A 23,212-nucleotide genomic window follows, 5' to 3' on the forward strand; every position below is an offset into this window, starting at 1 on the left:
CCCAGCCCCGGCGCGGCCCGGCCCGGCCCTGCCTTATCGGGGGGGATGCAGCCGGGCACGGGACAGCGGGGACAGGAAGGGGAACCCCCGCACACGGAACCACACGGGGAGGGGTGGGGGGGACACGGCGACGGTGGAAGCAGCACAAAACCGCACTCAGCACCCGCTGAGCCCCCCCGCCCGCGCTGTGGGACCCGTATCTCGGGGTGCAGGCCCTGCCGGAGGAAATGCGGTGGGAGGGGGGAGTGCTACGGGGTGGAGGGGCCCCATCCACTGTCCCCAAGGTCCCCTCCGCAGCAGAGAGAGCAGTGAGGGGCTCCCACCTGCAGCAGCACCAGCACTGGGCATCGCCACCAAACTGCCCCGGGCAGGGGCACCCCGAAACCCCACCAGGGGAGAAGAGCGGGGCCGGGCAGCCCAGGGGCTCTGGGAAAGGGGCAGGCAAGGGCATGAGTGCCAAGGCTGGAGACAGCCATAGCCAGACCAGCAAGAGGGCTCCTTGTCCTGGATGCAGGGAAAGGTGCCCAGAGACCAAGTCGGGCCTGGGCAGCGCTGGAGCGAGGCCAGAAGAGGGCACGGAGCTGCTGCGAGGGCTGGAGCAGCTCTGCTCTGGAGCCAGGCTGAGAGAGCTGGGCTGGGGCAGCCTGGAGAAGAGAAGGCTCCTGAAGGGGAGACCTGAGAGCAGCTCCAGTGCCTGAAGGGGCTGCAGGAAACCTGGAGAGGGGCTTGGGACAAGGGCCTGGAGGGACAGGGCAAGGGGAATGGCTTTAACCTGCCAGAGGGGAGGCTGAGATGAGCTCTTAGGCAGAAGCTCTTCCCTGGGAGGGTGCTGAGGCGCTGGCACAGGGTGCCCAGAGAAGCTGTGGCTGCCCCATCCCTGGCAGTGCTCAAGGCCAGGTTGGACACAGGGGCTTGGAGCAAGCTGCTCCAGTGGAAGGGGTCCCTGCCTGTGGCAGGGGCTGGAGCTGGAGGTGCTTTAAGGTCCCTTCCAGCAGAAACCAGGCTGGGATTCTGTGCCTCTTGCCTGGTTCCAGGCTCATCAGGCAGGTTGGTTGTGCCACTCGCTGTGCTGAGGGCTCCTGCCCAAACACCACCCTTTAACCCCCCCAAATGACACAAATTAAAAGTACATTTTCTCTGCATCCAGCTCAGCGGCTGCCGAGCAAAGAATCCCAGTTCAGAGTCGTTTTACTTGATGAACCAAGCATCCAATGCTGTTATTTTAGGAAGAAGCCCTGGGCTCCATCCCCATCAACTGCAGCAGCTCCTATTCATGTCATGCAATAACCACACACATTTTTCCATAAATCACTGGTTTATTAGAAAGGTTTTTTCCCCTCATTTTACAGCATATATATATATATATATATAATCTTATGTGACAAAGTTAAATACAGTCTGTTTATGCCTGGTAAGTAATGACAGGTTAATTATTTTTAGCACTATTCTGGAAGTCAACCCCCCCCTCCGGGCTGCAGCGTGAAGAGTGCCAGAATGTGGATGTGGGATCTAGAAGCTAAGGAAGCCCAGCATTGAGACACTAATACTGAATCTCTTAATTATTTACAGAGAAATTGAGTCCCTTTTAGTGACTGCTGGGGTTCAGACCTGCCCAAACACAACATTTCCCATTCCAAGAGTGAAGAAGCTCCAGAGGTTTTGATCCTTTCAGTCTCTGCCCACCCAGGAGGATGGGGAAGGGGATACCTTGCTGCCAGCTCCCAAACCAACCCCAGAAGGTGCCCTCAAACCGGTCTGATCCAAGGACCTGAATCCCAGAAGCCCAGTGCGATGGGAGAGCTTGTGGCTGGAAGAGCCTCCCTGTGGTATCAGCTGGAAGAACTGAGCAATCCCTTAGGGAACATCAGGGTTAGTCCTAAACCACCTCTCCCTGTGGGAGGATGGGTTCAAAGGCTCTTCCCTCACCAGAAGGCTGCTGGCAGCTGCAGTCACCCACTTGAGTCCAGGGGGGAAGAAGCAGAGACAAACCCGGGTGTTTTACACTCTGCCCCTCTCAAGGGTGCCTCCGGGGTCCAATTCCTACAGCAGGGACATGGAGCTGCTCCTGCTCCCAGCCTTTGTGTTATGCTGTAAAATGCTAAAGGAAGATTCAATTAATTTTTTGAGTTTTTTTTTTACATTTTATGGTACATAAAAACTTCAAAAATATGTGAGCTCGATAAACTATACATGCTGAAGTTGTCCTGCAGCTAGCTGCAACTCCAAAGTGGAACCTTTCCAAGTGTCTTATTTCACCTACAGCAAACCTATTTACACAAAAGCCACCAGAACGAAGTACCACTAAAAGAACTGGCTGTAAAAAATATTATTGCAATATACTACAAATGTAACCTTTTTATAGGAGCTACAAAAAGCAGCATCTTTGTTTACAGAGTTCAGTGCAATTCTTTACATTGAAAAAAAAAAAATCCTATAAATTAATAAGGAAACCATCAGTATTACAGACGAAAGAGGAATTCACTTCACACACCCCAGCCACTCTCCCCAAGCCTCAGTATTGCTTTAATTCCCAAAGGGATTTTTCTCCTCTCTCCCAACACCACAGGAGCTGGAAGTCAGTGAGATGTTTTCCCTCCTCTCAGGAGAAGAGTGGTCAAACCCCAGACTGGAATCACCACCCCAGAGCCTCTCTGTAGCCCAGGACATGAGGCTCCGGGTACACGTGTAGCTCCTTTCTTCCTCTTTACAGTAAGATCTTAATTTCACCTTTGCTGCTCACCCCAAGGACAAATCCCCCCGAAATCAGCAGCCAGGAACCTCCTGTGATGCCTGAAGACTGGTGCTGGCCCAGCCGAAACCAGTGTGGCCCTGCCCTTCTCTTCACCCCCTCATCAGCATCCACAGCCACCAGTTCCTCAGTGTTTTCTCACCCATTCCAAGCTGGATTCAATCATGCTGACTGTTTCAATTAGATGACCTCATTAAAAGGGTTCTTAGAGACCTATAAGCGTGTACGGGATCTCCTTCATGATGTACAAGGTGGCAGAAGGGAGATGGTCAAGAGTGAGAATTAGGGAAAAGAAAAAAAATACAGTCTTTCCAAGAATCTTGCTGGTCTACATGTGAAATGATTCTCCTAAGAGAGTGCTGCTACGTGCACAGAGGTGTTGGGGACATGAGACTGTCCCTGGTAGTGGATATACACAACGCTTACGACTGACCCACCGCCTGCTGCTCCCCAGCCCTCGAGCCTCTAGCTTCTTTGGCTGCTAAAGAGTGAAAAGAAATTCTCAGGCTTCACCTGCCAGCTGGATCAACTCCAAACCCCTTCCCAAAATGCACAAGATTCTCCTTCCTCCGAGGTTACTTAATTTTGTCCTTCATGTGCCATGACTGGGTGGATGCTGCAAGTCCTGTCCTGAGAAGATGGGGTGCAGCAGAGGGTGAAGGTGTAAGGCTGTGGCAGCTGCAGCCGCAGCGGGTCTTGGAGCAAGCAGGGTTGGATAAAGAGCATGAGGAACGGGATGGAAGGTGAAGGGGCCGGGATGAATGGCTGACGCCGGAATGATGTGGATGGGATGGCTGGCTAGAAACGTAGCAGGGTGCCCTGGAATAATGGAGTGGGTCAAGTGGGATAAGGAAATAGGTGTCAAGTGGGGCTGGGGTATGTGGTGAACCTGAGCAAGGGGTTGGGGATGGGGGTGTGGGTGGATGCCGATGGCGGCGGCGGCAGCGGCAGCGTGGTGCTGCAGGATGGCATGCTGCACCGTGGTGATGGATGTGGCTGAGGCTGCCGGCGGCTGCTGGATGTGGATGGGCTGCAGGGCAGGCGCTGCTGGAGCCAGGGCTGCTGAGGCTGGGAAGGCCTTGACCTGCTTTGCCATGAGCTGCTGCTGGATGTGCTGCTGTGCAGCTTGCTGCAGCTTACTGTACTTCTCCATCTCCTCAGGTGTAAAAGTGATGGGCTGGCTCTCAAGTGGTGCTAGAGAGGAATCTTCTTCCCGGTCCCCTTCGATGCTTGGCTCGCCACCCTGAGGCACATAGCCAGGAAAGTGCTCGACATCTGGAACTAAGGACATCATACTGGTTTCCGCTGGGACTGGCTGGCTGCCCCCATCCATAGGTTCTAGCCCATTGCCATCGCCCGGCTCTGGGAGGAAGCTGTGCGGCATAACCAGATCTCCAGACCTGAAGCACTCAGGGAGCGCCGGTGCCTCGAGGGGAATGGACTGCATTTCCACAGCAGGTTCATCCCGTTTCTGCTCATCCAGAGGCTTGTCCTGAATCACCATCACCACTTCTTCCAGGAGAGACTGGCCACCCAACTGAGCCTCCTCAATGCCCTGGGAAACCTCCTCAACATCCGACAGCTCTTGCTCCTCACCTCTCTCCAGCCCAGACTCCTCGTACCGCTTGGTATTTGGCTTCCGAACGGTTGGCAGTTTCCCAATTAAGGGAAGAACCGGTTTGTTGCCCAAGGAAGGAGGAAGTTTGGGGCCAAAGTAGCCCTGGGGAGGATCCTTGAGCTTTATTCCCACCTTGTTCGTCCCTGGGAGCATCTCATCAGGGACGCAGGGCTTCTTCTCAACCTTCTTTGACTGAATCTTCTCCAGGAGCAGCTTTGCAGTGACAGAGTTTCTCTCCTCGGGGCTGCCGTCCCCTTCCGAGGCTCTGCCTGTGCCAGAGCTGCTGCTGTTTTGGGAGAGTGAGCCAGATCCTTTCAGATCCTCTCCTTTGCCATCCTCTTTCTTCAGCAAGGATCCTTCACCTCGGCCTGTACGGAAATAGTGTGGAGATTGCGAGCGGTAGATTTTGGACCTGATGAAGTCTCTTCTCCCAGGTCTCCTCTCCTCGGGGCTCTCGTGGCCTCGAGAGCCCTTCCGTGACAGGGACCTCTGGGAGTGGCTCCTGGCGCTGCGGCTGCGGTCCCTGCTGTAGCTGCGGCTCCGTTTCCAGCTGCGCTCCGTTGCGCTGCGGCTTCTCCTCTTGCTCCGGCTGCGGCTGCAGCTGCTGCTGCGTGTCCTGCCACGGCTCCTCGTTCGTGACCTGCCTCGAGGGTGCGTTGTGCTCCTGCTCCGGCTCCTCGACCTGCTCCGGCTTGAGCTGTAGTCGTCGTCTGAGGAGGAGTACTTGTACCGCTTGGATCTGTGACTTGAGCTGTTGTAGTCAGAGTCATCCTCTGAGTCATTGGACCGCTTTGAGTGGCACCTCGACCGGTCACTGTAATCGCTGTAGCTGTCGTCCGAGTAGCTCCGCCGGTGGCTGTAGCGGCTGTGGTCTGAGGAGGCGTCGGAGCTGGAGGAGTAGGACCCGCAGGAGGAGCGCCTGCGCTCTGAGCGGGAGCGGCTCCGGGACCGCTCGCTGCCGGAGTCATCGTCATCGCTGTAGTGCGAGGGGGACTTCTGCCGGCAGCACTTCCCGAGGGAGCCCTCCTCGCTGTCGTAGTCCCCGCTGCTCTGCCGGCTCCTGCGGGTGGCCCTGCCTGGAGCAGGACCTGAACACCGCCGCCTTGGAGCAGGGAACTGCGGCAGGTCAGCCCTGCGCTTCCTGCTGCAGTGCTCCAGACAGGAGTTATCTCCATCCTCTTTCTTACTGCTACTTCCCTCCTCTGCAGACAGAGACTTCCTCTGGGACTCCTGGGAGCACCGCTTTCTCCTTGGGCAGTGCCCGCGCTCCTTGGGCAGTTCTGTTTTCAGGGCCCGTTCCGATTCAGTTGAAAGACAGGACTTGCCTTTCTTGTGCCGGTGTCTTCTCCGTTTCTTGGGTTTCTCTTCCCCCACGTCAGTTTTCCGGCCCTTCTCAGCAGCCTCCTCCTTGTGTTTCCGTCTATGTTTGCTGGACTTTTTGTGCTTCTTTTTCTTTTTGTGTTTATGGGACCTGCCAGATTTGCTCTTCCCCATTATGCTTTTACCACCCTCTTCTCCCTCTCCCTTACTAACAGTCGCCAAGCTGGACTCCTGCTTGTTCTGGGAGCCACAGTGGGACAGAGATTTGGTTTCCATTTTCAGAGCAGAACTGTTGGCTACGCTTTCTGCCTCCTTGGCTTTGCTCATCTCACCAGGTTCTGTGCTCTGACCACTTTCCTTACAAAGTCCCCCCGGCTCCTTGGGTTTCTCTGCTCCTTTGCCTTTACCATCTTTATTGCGAGAGAGCTTGAAATCAAAATAGAGGGGGTTACAACTGTATGAAACCGATGGTTCTGCTTTGGTAAATATGAGAAGCTCTGAAGGCCACTGGAGGGTCGTGCTCTCATCTTTACTTAGAACAGGGAAAAAAGGTCCTGTGGGATGCTTTGGTCCTCCAGAGACATTCTTACAGCCTGAGGCAGGCTGTGGGGATTCTTTAGCAGTGTCTAGCTCAGGGAGGTCACTCTCTGGCAGATGTTTGCTCTCCTGCACACTCGCATTTTCCAGGACTTCTCTTAGCTCAGTTTTGCTCTGCTGAGCTGTGCTTTCAGTAGTGCTCTGCTCCTTCTGCTGCCCTGTGCTCTCAGCAGCCTTCTCTGTGTGCTTGCTGGGTTTGGGTTTTGGAGAACCACCCTTTTTCACTTCATGGGTGGCTTTTTTGTTCACATTTTCAGCTTCCATTTGCTCGGTAGACTTCATGAAAAGCAGGAATTGAAAGTTAGGCTTCACTTTACAATGGGCTGGGGGAATATAGTGGTAGTATTCTGGTTCAATTGCCATTGGTCCATCTTCTCGTCTCATCTTTTTTAGTTTTGACAAAGTAGTGGCTAGAGACCCGCTGTCTTTGTCATGTTGGTCATCTTCCTCTGCCTTGCCATCAGAGTTATTTGTGCCTTCACCCTCACCAGATTTCTGCAGGCTCCCTGCCTCTGAGGACCCTTTCTCATCAGCTTTTGCTCCATCTGCAGCATTCGATTCTTCCACATGGTCCTTGAAAACAGAAGCTATGGTCTCAAGCTTTACTGGAGTCTTCTTTGCAAAGGAAAAAGACACACCTATCTTCTGCAGGGGAGTTCCCAAAGTACTCTTGATGCCAAAGCTGATTGCTTGCGCTCCCTGGATGGGCATTTGGCTTGGTGTAACAGTGCCAGCAACTTGTCCAGTGTTTAAGAAACCTCTGTCCATACTCATCTCTGTAGCTTGGCCAGAAGTTGACTGGATGAAAGAGCTGCTGTTGGCTGCAGAATCATCACCATCATCTCCACCTTCCTCATCCACAGCCACTGTGGTGGTTCTGAACATGGGTCCACTTCCAGGAGCACTGTATGAACAAGTTAAAACAGAGGAAACAGCTGACTGCCATTTGTATATCCCTGCAGATGGATTCATGTCTCATTTAAGCCTTCTACACAAAGCTGTGGCTGCCCCATCCCTGGCAGTGTTCAAGCCCCGGTTGGACAGAGGGGCTTGGAGCAACCTGCTCTAGTGGAAGGTGTCCCTGCCCCTGGCAGGGGTTGGAAATGGAAGAGCTTTAAGGTCCCTTCAACCCAAACCAGTCTGGGATTCTAGGATTTCATGTACTCTGGTATCCAAAACTACACATTAAAATAGCATCACACAGCCATTTGTTAATAAAAATAACTAACTGAAGAAAACATACTGCTGGATAAAGGCATTTGGGGATGCTCTGGACTATGGCTTCAGGGAATTCACTCACACCAAAAACACAGCACGGGGTGTGGCTTGCCCTCCACACTTGTGTGTGATTACAGGAACCAGAATGGCAGCACAGCCCAGGGCTGCAGCCCCAGGCAGGGCTCACACACAGATGCCCTGAGGGTGCTCAGGATCATCCCACTCACCATTCAGGCTGCCTCCTCTGCTCAGCCAGCTCATGAAGGCGCCGCAGGGCCTTCTCCTGCTTCCTTTCATCTTTACGTGATCTGGAAGAGACATTGCGAGCGAACTCCCTCTGCTTGAGATCTTTCAACCTCTGAGGCAAAAGAAAGCAGGAACGGATTAGATCGAAGTGGGCTTGGGGTAAAGTGTCCAAAAGCAGCTCTGCTGTCACACTGGAAGTCCACTGTCAAGCCCCTCCCCAGGAACATTTATTGAGCTAGGATGGAGCAACAGCATCATAGCTCAACAAACCACATGGAGCACATTGCCATCCTCCCAGTAGCTAAATGAAAAGACAACTGTTGATCACTTTCCGTTATTTCAAGTCTGTGTATCTGCATATCCAATCAACACTACTGGTTTTCTTTAGCATGTACAATAAAGCTGATTTCAAAGCAACAAGCAAATTCTGGAAGGAAAAGGGGAAAATAAAGGAATGGTTTTGCTGCTCTTGCAGGGTGCAGATGTACTTGACAAACAGCACATGATGGAAGTCTGAATAGCATGGACAGAGAGGGATTAGCTGGTGCAAGAGTTACCCAAGTATTCCATCTTCCAAAAGCAATGTACAAATTACATTGGAGAAGGTGCCAAAAATCCCATGCAGATGATTCCAGTAAGCAAAAAAACAATCCAACATACACCACAAACAGTTACTTGCTTTCCTGACAGTAGTTCCGAGATGGGCTCTCAAGAAACAAAATGCTCTAAAATGCTCTTTTGGGTTCGGATACTTGAGAGAGCAGAACCACCAGATGCCCAGGAATTCTGGCATAGGAGGAAGTCAATCAAGCCCAAGGGATTCCAAATATCATAATGTTAAGAGGAAATCTAGAGATCCAGTTCTAATAGAAATGGAACATCCAAGACTATAGGAAATGTTTGAAAGCCTTGTCTCAAAGCACTAGGAAAGAGGCTGCTGTTTCTCCTCTGCATACATGGCAAAATTCATAAGGTTTTTTTAGAGCACTGTGCAGAAGTTCAAGTGACAGAAAGCAGCAAGGAAAGACCTTTCCCATCCAAACAGATTTACTTTTCTTTTTTGGTGCACTATATGAAACCCTTCCAAAAGGCCCAATTCCAGAACGGATCATGGACCCAGCTTCTGAGGAAGTTTCATGTTTTCAAGCACTTCATGGAAGGCCTGAAAGACTAAAGGGATCAAAGCAGTAGTCACTTGAGAAAGCTTCTTGTACAAGATGTACAAATCTCTGGTGATTTGTAAATACACCTGTGACTGCCTCTTGGATGGAGCAAAGTCGGCACAGAATGGTTTGTGTTGGAAGGAACCTTAAAGCTCACCCAGTTCCAACCGCCAGCCCAGGCAGGGACAACTTCCACTAGACCAAATTGCTCCCAGCCGCATCCAAGTCAGGCTGGACCACACAGAAACAGTGGATCTGAAAACTAACCCAAAGCTCAAATGAGAGGCATTAAGTTGTCCCAATGTAAAGAGAACATTGCTTTGTGAAAAAGGGGGAAGATTTGACAAGACAGGATTTTCTTACCTAATGGTATTTACTAAATATGGTTGAGCGTTGCCGAATTCAGAGGGGAAGACACATAGAAAAAGCTACAGCTATAGACACTTGCAGAAAGAAACTCACTCTTGTGATCTGGCCTCCAAAATTAGAAGGGTTTGCTTTCAATACATCAGCTGAAAACATCACATCACAAAGAAGAAAAGAAAGTAAAAATGTAACAAGAGTGAAAGAGAGGAAAAAAAACAACAAGCAAGGGTTAGGGCCCAGGCTGCCGCTGGGGTGTGAGCTACTCTACAGAGCAGGAATGAGCCAGTGAAGCTACAGGACGGAGCTCAGGGAGTCTGGAGCAAGAGCGGGGGCACACATACACATACACGCTCAGACACAGCAATGATCCCACCTGGAACAACAGAGCTACTTTCACCAGGACAAGTAAAGGGCTCCAGGGTTTTGTGGTGTATGTTCAGTGGTGAATAGTGATTTTTTTTCCGAGAGGGAGGAAAAAAAAAAAAAAGACAAAAAAGAAGTGGGCTAAGCAATGCTATCAGCTTTTTCATGCTGATTCAAAGAGCAGCTCTAAATGCTCCAGGAAGTTAAAGTTACCAACAGCTGACAGAACTACTGCACTGGGGTTTGATGCCAAATCTCTCAACCACTCATCCCTTTGGAAAACACATGGCCTGGCTATTTACCACAGAGCGAACTGTGACCTTTTCCTTTGGAGAGGAAGGTGCAGTGGTGCACTGGGAAACCCAACCCCAGCCATGGCCATAAATATCTCCCAGGAAAGCAAACAGGCTCCAAGCCTGTTGGTAATACTGTAGCTGCCCACGATGCCTTCATTACAACAGACAGTTTTAATGGAAACAGAATTAAATGCCCATTTCCTTAGATGCTGATCTTTGTGTGTCTCTGCTCCACAGACCTCCTACTCTCTCCATTTATCAACTAGAAGTGATGCAGCAAATCACTATCCTGGTGCGTTGTGACTCCAGCACAGGCGATACAGTAACACCCGGCCACACCAGTACCGGAGCCCTTCTGGGTGACAGACCATCAACCCTGCTTTCAAGGTTGCCGAGAGTTTACTACTCCCCAGACGAGGGAGAAGCTGGTCTGATTTTGGGAAGCTGACTTTGCAAAGGACTAAGATCTCAAGGCTGAGTTTCTTTTTGATGTACACCAGAAGGAAGAAGGGTCTTGTTGGGGAGAGAAAAGCTCCACAACTGCACTGGCCATCCCCCTGGGAATGTAAAATCATAGAATCCCAGAACGGTTTGGGTTGAAGGGACCGTAAACCTCATCCAGTTCCAACTCCCTGCCACAGACCAACACTGAACTTATAGCCAGAACTTTCCAAGATACCCTGTCAGTGACTGTCACCTCACTCACTGTTTCAAGTGCATCACTGAGTCCAGTCATTTACCCATGCAGAGAACAACGGATAACCAGGTAAGCACAGCTTTGCCCACCCTATGCCCCAAACCTAACTGGGGTGAAGCAATTAAAAGCCTGAAGTACAATGTCACAGCAATAAAAGCGGCATGTGGAAGCACTGAAATATTTTTTGCTCTACTCCAGGGCTCAGCCTTCCCACAAAGCTATTTCAAGTGAATCGATATTTAAGCTTGGCTTGCACTAAAGAAATTTCCATCTAATCCTTAGGCAAAGGTTCATGATTGAAATCCTCCAAAATCTCTGAATTACTTTTTGGACCACACCACATGTATGGGTGCTCCTCCTCCTACACCCCACCCCACCCCCCCCCCAGCAAAGACACTTAGCCAAGGATTTCATGTAGCCACTGTATCGTCCTCAGAGGGCTTCTCACTAACTCAGGAACAGGAGCCCTGGGAACCCATCTCAGGGTGAAAGCAGCCTTTTCAGGTCTTCCCACAGTGCTCAGCAAAGCCATCATTTCTGCAAGAGGATTAAAGCCACCAGCCTGTAGTAAATTAAACACACAGCCCTGGTGTTACTAGAGGACTTCCACATTAGGAAGCTTTTTTTCTTCATAGGCAGTGTGTTTTCTGAGGAAGCAGCAACACACTTCCAAACTGTAGGATGAGAGTGACCATGAAGCCAAGAAATCCTATTCTGCTGGGTTATTATTTCAGCTTGAAGGGCCACATCAGTGCCCACAAACAAGGACACAGATCACCAGCACTTCAACAGGCTGCCCAAATTCTTGCCTGCTAGCAGCAGTACTTCAGTGCCTGAAGCCTTTCTTCAGCTTGGAATTGTGTTTCCAATTAATAGCTGCCACCCACCTCAGCTTGGTAACAAAGAATAGTATTTAAAGTTTTCAGCCTTGTTTCTAACAAAATTACTCAGAAGTCTCCAAATTTCCATGGGAATGCAAACTGAGCTCCTCAAGAACAGGTTTTCTGTAAGATCTGCAGCTACCTCAGTGCTCCAGCACAAAGGGGTCCTTGATCATCTCTCGGTCACCACATAGCTTAGGAGTGGCCAAACTGGCAAACGCCACCATCATCTTATGATTCCCTTCAAACTGACCTCAATGAGCTGCACTCAGGCATCACTGAAAAGCTCCAGAGACAACCCATCAAGGACATGTGAAAGGGGTGAAATGAAAAGGGAACAATGAGGATCCAGGAGCTGTTGTAACAGGGAACCTCTCAGCACATGCTGTGGCAACCGTGCCGGAGGTTTTACTGGTGGGATGGTGTGGAGGGAAGACCTGCCCGGTACCCAGCTGGAGTGCATGGCTTTCCAGGTTCTGATAAAGGGATTTCCTATGCCTAAGCTGACAAAGCCATGCAGTTTCACTGAACTGAGGCCCACTCAAAAGGCATTCTTTGCCTAAAACTGCAGAACAGAAGGTGTTATTCTCAGAATAAAGCCCTCTGCTACACTGCTTTGCTAGACCTGCAGATCCTAGACTTCCATGAGAAACCTTCGTTCAGGAGAGCAGGACAGACTTTATGGGATCCATGTACCATGAGATTTCAGAGTTGGTTTGAGGCAGGAGACAGCTTGTGGAACAGCACAAGGGTGTCAGAGCCTGCTCCTCCCCTGCTATTGCTGCTGAGTCTCTCTGCCAATCCCTATTAAAGGATAATGCACTTTCCATTACATGCCAGCACATCTCTGCCTTCCTGAACTTTTGACATGTGCTTGATTCTCTGCCACAAAAGCTTATAGGGGCAAACTACACTATTAGCTAAATAAGAGCTCAAAGAATGGCAACCTTTGCAGTTTCACAGGAGTGAGAACACAAGCCCTGCTTATTTCTGGTAATCAACATTCTCTGCATGCTCAGAAATGAAGTGGAAAGAGCAGAGGGGAAATGGCGTAAAACTGCAGCTTCATTTCATCTTCATTTCTTCTCCGACACCTTGGTTTCAACTTAGGAAAACATATCCTGTGTTAATGGCACACAGATACCCCAGTGCCACTGGTCACAGTGCCCAGGCCCCACAGAGAGTCATAGAATGGTTTGAGTTGGAAGGGACCTTAAAGACCATCCAGTTCCAACCTGGAAACCAGCTTCCCAGAGAAGCATCTGGAGGTCTTGGTGGACAGCAAACCACCATAAGCCCTTGCAGCAAAGAAGGCCACCAGTTCTATCACCAGAGCATTGCCAGCAGGTCAAGAGAGGTAATCTTTCCTTTACTCAGTACTGGTGAGGGGTATTGGTGCTGAATACTGATTTTATGGAGCATTCTCCCTGCAGCAGGGCTCTTCTCCAAATGCATTTACCATGAGCAAGCAAGCAGCTCAACAACTAAAACTGGGCTGAGAAAAACACCATGAGGTTTTCTGAGGGTAGAAAAGCCTCCCATGTAGCACCCACTGCCTTGGAGATTCTCTCTCCAATTTCCTAAATCCAAGCTGTGCTTGAAGACATTTATTATTGGAAAGCACAAGTGCAAATCTCCCCAAATCAGGAAGTTTAGCGTTTGGATTTAGACGACTCATCAGCCACAGCAGGGACTGTGCTGGTAATTTTACTGTGCTTTAATAGATTCCTCCAAATAAATGAGGGCATGAAGAGAACTGCAGATCTACAGTCTCAGTTTTTGGGTTCCATCCTTTTTCCCAAAGAACTTCTTTATGGAAATACATTTGTCCTTTTATAAAGAGAATCTATGGAGAATTCAGCTATGGAGAATTCAGCTACATGAAAGCCTGCATTTCAGTCCTGGTCAGAGCTCTCACAGTGAACCTGGCAGAGGCTTATAAAGGACCATATTTGGTGTTCACAGAGAGTGTGGAAGGAGAATGTTTTTATCCTGTTGGGTCAGTGACTGAGGAAACAGCTCAACCCTTCACTAGGATGTGAGGAGGGAAGAGGTGAAGCTCTGTGAGACTCTGTATAAAAATTCTTGATGAAGTAAACTAAGAGTAAGAGCTGGCTGCAAACACCACATTACTTACATGTGAGGTATTTCCAACTGTAAGGACTTCCGCAACATCCCAGGCAGGGGTCCTTCATAAGCTACCAGTCCTTCTACTTGGCAGGGCCACCTTCCACTAGAGCAGGTAGCTCTAAGCCCCATCCAACCTGGCCTTGAACACTGCCAGGGGTGGGGCAGCCACAGCTTCCCTGTGCACCCTGTGCCAGCACCTCAGCACCCTCACAGGGAAGAGGTGAGTCCATTTTCTCTTTTGCAGGGCCACCTCCATGAACCCAAGTCACCTTCATTCCTCTGGCCTCCCCGAGGAAGGACTGACCATTTGGTGACTAGAGAGAGTCACTGTTCTTTCAACCATCTGTACTTCTCATTCCAAGAAATAACCTCATTTAAGAAAACCTAGGGCACAACACTGCACCCCTCCAGCAGGACGTTTACAATGACTTCAACAGGCCAATGCTTTGTGATGAGAAACTGAAGATGACTTTCCCTGTTAAAATAATCAGGAAATACCGCCTTTTGGACAGAAAGGTGTTGAGGTCGATTCAGATAAATCCAAATGCTACATGAAACCAATGTAGTCAGGAAATTATAATAATAAAACCTCCCCTTTAATTGTTTGGTGTTAACAAGTTGGTCCAGAATTTATCCGGTAGGGATCAAGCCACTTACCTATCATCCCTGTTTCGCAATAATCCTGAGTTCCTTCCTGGAATACAAGACAGTGTCTTTATAACTGGGGAGTGGAAAGGGATCTGAGGATGGAACAGCTATTTCCAGGGACAGCCTAATGCTCACTGAGCTGCAGAAGGAACAGGCAAACACTCCCATGGCATGTAGATGTGTAGTTAAAAATACTTAAAAGCAAAAATGATCCTGTGGAAATCTGTCCAACAAGCTGAGGAAAAGGCAAAAGGAAGCACTGATGCCTCAAGAATTACCACCAAGACAAAACACTGCAGATAATATACACCAAGCTGGTTTCCTGCGGTCAGCTACTGCACATCTTTCTAAGAGCCCCCGATCAGCCCACTTTGAAGAGAAGTTGATGGTTTTCCTCAAAACGTTTATGTTAGCCTTTATGGAACATTGCCTTCTTCTCTAAAGAGGCAAAAATCTGAAACTTCATGTGCCACATCTTATTAAAAAGCATTTTTTCTTTAAACTACCTTAGAATTTAGAGTAGACTGTTGGAAATGAGCCTTCCTTGAGCAGCAGTGGCCAGCAGCGGAGGGCTGGTGTTACTGACCAAATTCACCTTCACCATTTCTAGGTAAGTTTCAATCTCACTCACTGAACACTGACCCAAGGGGGTGACACACATTTCATGGCATAAAGCTGGACCAGCAATTTTTTTCCCTAAGCAAAGCATGATTGATGCTTTGTATAAATCCCTGTGTGTTTAGAAATTTATGCTGGGTGACAGAGTGAGAGTTTGAGGGCTCATTTTCTCCAAAGCATGCTTGAAGTTACTGCAGTGTATGAATATTATCCAAGAACATCAGTTCCTTTAAAATAACCACCACCCTGTGTGCTCCCATGACATTTTTCTTGTAGGTCACTCTTCTTGTGCTCCTGCTGATGACTCCTTTCATATCAGTGAGGGGTGGTTGCTTTTCACAGGTTTACTGTTTCTCCCTCCACAGCATCTCTAGATGCTAGAAAAACTCTGGACCTTGCCAACCTCATGGAATCCCAGACTGGTTTGTGTTGGAAGGGACCTTAAAGCTCATCCAGCTCCAACCCCTGCCACAGGCAGGGACGCCTTCCACTAGAGCAGCTTGTTCCAAGCCGCATCCAACCTGGTCCTGAACACTGCCAGGGATGGGGCAGCCACAGCTTCTCTGGGCACCCTGTGCCAGCGCCTCAGCACCCTCACAGGGAAGAGCTTCTGCCTAAGAGCTCATCTCAGTCTCCCCTCTGGCAGGTTAAAGCCATTCCCCTTGTCCTGTCCCTACAGGCCCTTGTCCAAAGCCCCTCTCCAAGTTTCCTGGAGCTCCTTTAGGCACTTGAGCTGCTCTAGGGTCTTCCCTTAAGAAGCCTTCTCTTCTCCAGGCTGAACCAGCCCTCACCATCAGTCTCCCTATTAATCACCCAAGGGATTTAAACAGGAGCTAACACAGTCATACTGCATCACCACCTGGTAAGAATGTGACACAAACAAGTCCTTCAACCTCCTAAATAGATGCATGTCATTGCACTCAAGTTTCAAGCCAGTTGATGGAAAGCTGCAGGTGAAGTTCACTGCTATTGGGTAGCACAACTGTGCCACCAGCTCAGCCAAAGCAGCCCCTTTTCCCAGCCCAAAGTAAAGGAATGACTTTCTCCTCTTAATTCTATTAAACCACAGTTCATCACAGTACTAAAACAGGAATTACCCTGCCAGGAGAATTCCTGTTAACACTGTTTGAGTTATCACATTCTATACTAAATACATGGGGGGAAAAAAACGCAACTCATACTCTAATGCCATAATCTTGGTTTTAACCTGTTGCTTTACCACTATTTTGCAAGATATAGTACTCGACAGCACATCCTCCTGAAGTTATCAGCATATGAATGATTGTATCCTTAGAATTTATCACTAGGAACGTCCAAAATCCTCCTCTGAGTTTTCATCCTGAGAGGAGCACAACACTGCTACCTGCTGTATAGCTGCCTCAAACGGTTAGATCAGGCTAACAACATGAACTTGCAGTGTTTACTGTGCAGTCTGAAGTACCATGTAGATACCATGGTACCTCCCTACCTTGGGAGCAAAGCCAGCTCCACAGGGATTCTGAATCCTCCTTCTCCCAAAGGTTACAGAATTTGGGAAGTGCTCCTTTTTTACAGTTCCTTTGCCACAGCCCATGATTTCTCAGTCTGTTTCCAGCAGCTTTACAGAACACAGACTGAAGTAATGAACAGGTACATGTGCCACATCAGCAGCAGCTGCCAAAGCTGCACTACGTTAAAAGCTGATGCAAACTGGAAGCCCTCCCTCCCCACAGGTCTGCTCCTCAGTTTAACAGCAGCCAATTTGCTGGGTCATTCAAGATCAGGTTCCTTGATGCCAACCATGGGCTGGCTTTTGTGTTTGCTGGGTTTTTAAATACACGATGGCCATAAGAATCTGAACCAGTGACATAAATCACCTATTTCTGGGGCTGTAAGGAAAATAGATACACTGGGGAAATTCAAAGTGTTAACTACAAACAAGACCACTGCAGTGAATATCAAACTGATGAACTGTGTTATCAACGCTTGTTTACCTGCTTGTGAGCGTGATCATAAGAGTTGATGTGGTTGTCAAACTCTTGATGCTTTTGGTACTGCTTGTCACAGAGTTCACAGTAGAAGTTTGCTCTGAGGTCTTCCAGTGCCTTGGCAATTGCCTTTTCTTTATCAACATAATCCTGCAAAATTCAGACACACAAACAAAGCTTCTGTTAAACTTCCTGGAAAACAAATGGGAAGATGATCTTCTCCTGAGGTACCAGCACATGTGGTGCTGATGGCAGTTTTGTGGCTGCAGGAGGAGAGCTGCTCGATTGTCAGAGATGAAAAGCGAGGTTCAAAGCCTCAAGCTCCCACACAAACAAACTGGCAGCTGCCTGCTCACAGAAGATGTGCAAAATACTCATCAAACCAAGCAAGATCGTTGCTTTTGGTACAAAATCTTTGAATTTCAAGGCTGATACCTCCTCCATTTTGAGTGCTAACAGATGTCTGCTTCATCTCAGCTTGTCTGCAGTTCAACAGGGAGGAACACAGGTCTGGGGCTGGCAAAGCACAGCACAGAAACCATGGAGATTAACTCACTCCAGTGTAGTTTTACAGTCAGAGAAATCCTCCCAGGAGCAATGCTGTCCATTAAGCTGAGCTCAAACACAGTGGTTGCACTGGGAGGAGGTACAGGGAGTTGACAGTTAGTAAAAGAGGGGAAGTCCACTTTAGAGGCTGCTGACAGTACTTTTTTTCCTTGTGTAATTCACCACTAGGTGCAAACCAAAGCTCCAAGCACAGGAGGTGTCTCAGTTGGCAGTGGTCACATCCTCCCCTCTTCAATTACAATCCCATCAGCAAAGTTTATATAACACCACCCAAACCCCAAGCCAGGGCAGGTTTATTTGATGCACACAAAAGCAAAGCTAGAAATGCTGCATTAAAGTGTGCTGTGCTACCAACAGCATAGCCCATATGGCCAGTTAGCACAGCTGGGATAGGGAGAAATTATAGAATTCAAAATAGCCTAGGATGTGAGAAAAATCACTGAAGAGTTTTAGAGATTCCACCTTCAACACAAACTTCTTATGAGGAGTTTCCTCACATGAGCAAGAGCCGGTAGCCAACATTTAAGAATGATCTACTATGAAAGCTCTTGTCCTTTTCAAGATCTTGTTCAAGGCAGTATGATTGATCCCCCATATTGCTACCTCAGCAAAGTGACATTCAAGTACTGCTGAACATGTTTTCTATCATGCAAAACTCAGGTAAAAAGTTTCAACAGGGGAAAAGATCTGAAAAATTCTAGTGCTAAAAAGCTGTTAACCTTCTAACTAAGAAAATCTATTCCAGGTTCCTGCCTCTATCTATGACCAGAGCCCCTTGTTGAGAAATAATCAACACAACTTCATAGAGGTTTGAGCCTGAGGTAGGTCCCTAGGAAGACAAGAAAGGGAAACAGAGCAGCGTGAGCTCCCCAGAACAATGACATGTAAAGTCCCTCCGAAATGCTGACCAAGCTTCTTGCGGCTCAACAATGCAAACATAGCCAGTTGAAAGCTCAGGATCCCTACAAAAGGAGGGAATTAAAGAGCATTTCTTGCTTGCTTCTTGGTTGTAGAGTTCTCTGAGTTTCCTTTGAGACTCACTGAATGGCTCATCAGGATGCGGCCACAGTTGGCAGTTGCATAATGGACTCCTGCAGAGCAGCGGAAAAATGAGGCTGGCAGAGATTTCCCACAGATGAAACCAGAAAGGCAAGAGCCTGAAGTTAAAGCCCACTGATGATAACACAGCAGAGCTAGGAGAGGCTGCCACCAAGCTCCTGAGGGGAAAGAAGCCTGGGCTGAATAGCAGCAGGGAGACAAAAGAGTCTTGGAGAGCAACACACCTTCAACTGTGTTTGAAAGACAAATGCAAAAGCCAGGGACTTCCCCACAAATCACACTGCAGACCCGAGCTAAAGCATTATGCTATGCAGCTCACACACCAACCAACCACTCTGAAACCAAGGAATGCTTCCCACTCGACAGCTGCTGTCTGACGGGAGCTGGGGGGATGCTGCAGGAGGGACGCAGGCTTTGGGCCACTTGCTGATGAGAAGGGTCCATGTCACAGCCAAACCTTCCCTCTGCAGCCTGCCCATGCCCTCAGCCAGCCCATGAGAACTCTAACATCAATGCCCTGGGTCAGTACCTTGTATTTCTGCCTCAGCTCCTCGGTGTCCTCCTTCTCCACCTCAAGCACTCGCCTCCGCTCGGTGGCATCTTCGGCGTAATCAAGCTTAAAAACAAATGAGAAGCTGTGACTTGTCCCAGGAGCACTCTGCAGAGCTGACACTGCCTGGGTGGGCAATTTCAACAAGATGAGGTTTGAAACAGGATCTTTGCCTGTGCTGCTTCACTTTTCCTGTCGTGTCATCCCACAGTGGAACCAGCATGGGAAGCGGTTCATCAACCTGTGGGGTGGATGCTCCTGGCAGCCCATGCACTGCCAGAAGTAGCCTCAGCTTTACAGAGGTGAATTCCAAAGCCCAGGAGTGCCAGATGCAGAACCTGGATACCCACAAGTAAACAGAGGATGTGTTTTAGAAGTGTTTGCTACTGTGTTGATTTAAGAGTGAGTTTTGTTTTATCGGTGATGCACAAATCCTCACTTTAGGTTTCTTCCCTATCCCTGACGGCCAGGCAAGGAAGCTGGGTGACATGGCAGGAGGTGGGTGACTTACCTCCATTTCCATTCGCCCCATGCCCATGACATCATACTTGACAACGATAGGGATGGGGTCTGTTCTCCCTGGAAGAGGAACACACAGAGAGGTGGGTCAGTGGCTGCTCTGTCATTGCAGTTCGCTTTAGACATTGGGTTTGGGTGGTTAGAGATCTTGCCTTGGAGTGCAGAGACCAGAAAGCTACAGTGAACCAAACACAAGCCATTCTCACAGCTTACAGCCAAACTGCTTCTTAGCTCCAAACCAGTTAAGAGTGAGATGCACCCCAAGTACTGATCAATGGTATTTTCTGAACATTAACTGCTCATATAAATTACTGGTGTGGTCAATGTTCAGCTGTGACAAGTCCTAGGGCAGGACTTGAGAAATCCACCTTCCCCTCAATGCTTCCATATCAGGCAGTGAGTACTCATCTGCTGATATGAGCAAAAAAGCTATTAAATACCTTTTCATGCTCTCCCACATTCATAACTGACCAGGACTTTCCCGTCCAGGATGTGGAAGCCTCTCTCCCTCCCTCCCACCAGCTCTATCCCGCTCCACGAGTCAGGGAAGCTGACTCAGAAGTGTGGCTCGGAAGCCAAACTTCCTCCAGCCCCAAGGCCCACCGGCCATGTAGGCCAGGCTCTGCTTGCCCTGCTCTGCAGAGCTGCTCCCATGCCCACTGCTCCCCTGTAAGCTGTGAAAAGGACGAGTTGCGAAGAAAATTGACTTTGAACTAATCAAACTATGCTGGAGATTTCTTTTTGGCTTTTTAAATAAAACATATCTTTAATCCACTCATAACCAGCCAAACAAAGCAAAATGGGGCAGACAAGCACTTTACTACCACAGCTTTTGGGGTTTGTTTTGGTTTCAATTCTTATTCTCTTTCTTTTTACATCACAACTGGCGCTGGGTTGTGATGTAAGCCCACAGAACAAGTACTTACCTTCTCCGGAGCATACCTTGAGTGAGAAAACAGAATGTTTACTGCCCTTATCATTGCATTGCTCTTGGTTTGGTGTAAACAACTGGTTTGTTATACACACATACACAGATATTATACCTTTGGGCTAAAAAGATTAACAGGTTTTAATTGTGCCAAAAATAGTCCTTAGAGCTACCTGCACAGCAGGTTCAAGTCTTTGAGACTGCTCTGAGAAGCCAGAGAGGCATCAAACATTAACTTCCCTCTTCTCCAATATATCTCTAGCTCCAGTATGGCTCTGGCTCCTCCAAAGAGTGAAGACCCCAGAGGGAACCTGCTCAGATTCGGGTCTTTCAAACTCTTCAAGTCCAGAGACTTGTGGTTTTCTATCAGAAACAAGTCAATTCAATCAATTGCTTTAAGCTTTTGTTGGTACAGCCAGGAATGTGACTGGCAGAGCCACCAGGGCCACAACCTGATCCAAGATGAGAGTCTGACTGGAGCTTTCGCTCAGCTCTTTGCCATGTTCTCGGATTGAGGAGGTTTCTCTTCTGCCCAATGGTATAATAAATCAAGCAGTGACTGCAATTTTTAGCAAAAGGACCAAATTAAAGACAGGTTATAAAAATGACTTCCTAAGTGCAGTATCACTTTCATAACGTCTCAGCCAGGGATTTACTGGGAAGTGGGAACCCAAATGGAAGGGCTGGCGCAAGCACCAGCAACACAGGTTTTTATCCAAGCTTTTGTCTTTTTGGTTTGGGTCTTTTTTTGGTTGTTTCTCCAGCAATTGAGATGTTTGGAAGCAGCCTCATTGCCCTGGTAAACCCCTGTACACAAGCAATGCATCAGTACTTTTGCCTTCTAAGGCAGTCAAAGTTTTCTTTTTGGGTTGTTTTGGTTTGATTTTACAAATCTCGTTGGAAATTGCAGTAGCAAGTGCTAGTGCCCATCATGGTGGTGGTGGGGGGAATCATGTTTGGACAGTATTAGAAATTTATGTTTAAACTGATTTTGGCAGTTCTAACACAAACAGAAACATCCCTTCTTAGCAATACCCTTTTAATGAACAAGGATCAGACAAGTGTGCATAAAGAAAGGAAAGGAAAGGAAAATGAAAGACCAAGCAGAAGGATGATGGCTACAACAGAGAAAGTAAGCCTAACATATTGGTGCACTGATGACAAAAGGAGTAATTCAGTCTGAAAATAAAAAATTACCACTGCTAAGTTTACCATCACCACAACAAGTCCAGGATCATAACGCTGTAAAAAAGAAACACCATTTGTTAGGCAGAAACCATCAGGGGCAGAAATAGGCCGTTTGCAGGTAGGATGGGTTAAAAAGATAATCAATAACAACACAAGGCTTCTTCCTCACCCTCCACCCCATCACCGTGCTTCGCCCTGTGGAACCAGGGAGCGATTTTGAGCCATGGTGACTTGATTCCAGAGCTGCAACCTGGAAGCTTTGGGTGTTGGAAGAGGCTGAGCTGCTGGTGACGGCTCGATTTCAGAGGCACATTTAAGCCGGCAGTTTAAAAAAGGAGACAAAACAGAATCTTAAGGCAATTACAAACACTTTGGGTCAAAAAGAGCTGTGTTTTCAGGCAGGAGGAGAATATTCAATGGGAAAAGCAATATTTTTTTTCAACTTAACCATCATTTTGTTATGAATGAACCACCTCAGAGCACGGAACATGGCTCCCAGCAGCAGCACTGGTCCCCACCACTGAAACCAACTCCCTCCATGTCCCAGGAAAGCCACTGCAGGAAGGGAACGGGCTCTGTGCTGCCCCACTGGCTGCCAGGGAGATGGACAACAACCAAAAGGGAAAAGAGGATTTTTCAAGTTAAGCTTTTTACGTGCTCAATTAAAGGACCCCCTCAAACAGATTTACTCCAGAGCTACTGCATGGGACAGGGGGGATCTTCACAGGCATGGAACCATGGGTCTCGGGCGCTGTGGGACTCCTAGCTTTAGGGTTCTGCTGACTTTCTCAGGTACGCCACCATGATCTGAAGGGAAGAAGAGCTTCCAAGGCAAGGCAAGAATTCCCGTATTTCACACCACTGTGCAGGGCTGCAAGTGCTGCCCCACAGACAATGAACCCCCCATGGTAAATCACACAGACCACATAAAGTTGTGTCCGTCACCCCATGCCCCAGACAACTTCTCTTAGAGAAAAGAAAAGCAGGTTACAACTCTTGTTCACAGACCCACGCAGGCGACAAACCCCAGAATGGAAAGGGCTGTTGTATAAAGACAGTTCTACACAAGGGGAAAAACCTCTGTGGAGAGGACAAAGCACAAACCTCCAATGGGATGGGAAAACCAACAGCTTACACAAGTCACAGCTTAGGAAACCCAGTCTCTTCAAGTAAATTCAGTTTAACTTAATTCAGACACAGAATGGGAGTTCAAAACTGAGCAGATACACTTGTGTTGCTTTCCTCTTCCCAAAGAGTTGGGGAAAACTTGTTCCCAGCTTGTGAAAAAGCACTCGTCCCCAAAATACGCCCCAACAGCCACCCCATTCCTAGAGCCCATTCCAGAGGGGAGCTGGGCAGGGACGAAGCTCCTCCAAATTCACTCCTTTCCACCTGCAAAAAGTGAAAGGATCTGAGCAAATCCTTTGCCAACAGTGCTATAAATTAATAGATAATTGGGAAAAGAGTTAATCCCAATGCTCCAGGGTGTCAGTCCCAGTCCCCAGGTTGTGCTGTACAGGAGCA

General features: G+C 48.5%; 1 protein-coding gene across 6 annotated transcripts in view; it reads right to left on the reverse strand.

Moving 5' to 3' along the window:
* Nucleotides 1-1,295: 1,295 nt before the first annotated feature.
* The window catches only part of GPATCH8 (G-patch domain containing 8), a 51,038-nt gene continuing 29,121 nt past the window's right edge, over nt 1,296-23,212 (reverse strand). For 4 of the 6 annotated variants that reach the window (XM_057410026.1, XM_057410028.1, XM_057410030.1 and 1 more), the window contains 5 exons: nt 19,565-19,632; nt 19,033-19,119; nt 16,884-17,027; nt 7,730-7,860; nt 1,296-7,188 (listed from right to left, as the gene is read on the reverse strand). In XM_057410026.1, the coding sequence (XP_057266009.1) occupies nt 3,342-7,188; nt 7,730-7,860; nt 16,884-17,027; nt 19,033-19,119; nt 19,565-19,632 (4,277 nt within the window). In that variant the 3' untranslated portion in view covers nt 1,296-3,341. Of the gene's footprint in view, nt 7,189-7,729; nt 7,861-16,883; nt 17,028-19,032; nt 19,120-19,564; nt 21,743-23,212 lie in introns of all 6 variants that reach the window. The other 2 variants (XM_057410031.1, XM_057410027.1) reach the window with 2 other exon arrangements.

Source organism: Pezoporus wallicus, unplaced genomic scaffold, assembly GCF_028554395.1.
Source record: "Pezoporus wallicus isolate ANWC-B61680 ecotype Strahan unplaced genomic scaffold, APGP_CSIRO_Pwel_v1 contig_8725, whole genome shotgun sequence".
Classification (NCBI taxonomy): domain Eukaryota; kingdom Metazoa; phylum Chordata; class Aves; order Psittaciformes; family Psittacidae; genus Pezoporus; species Pezoporus wallicus.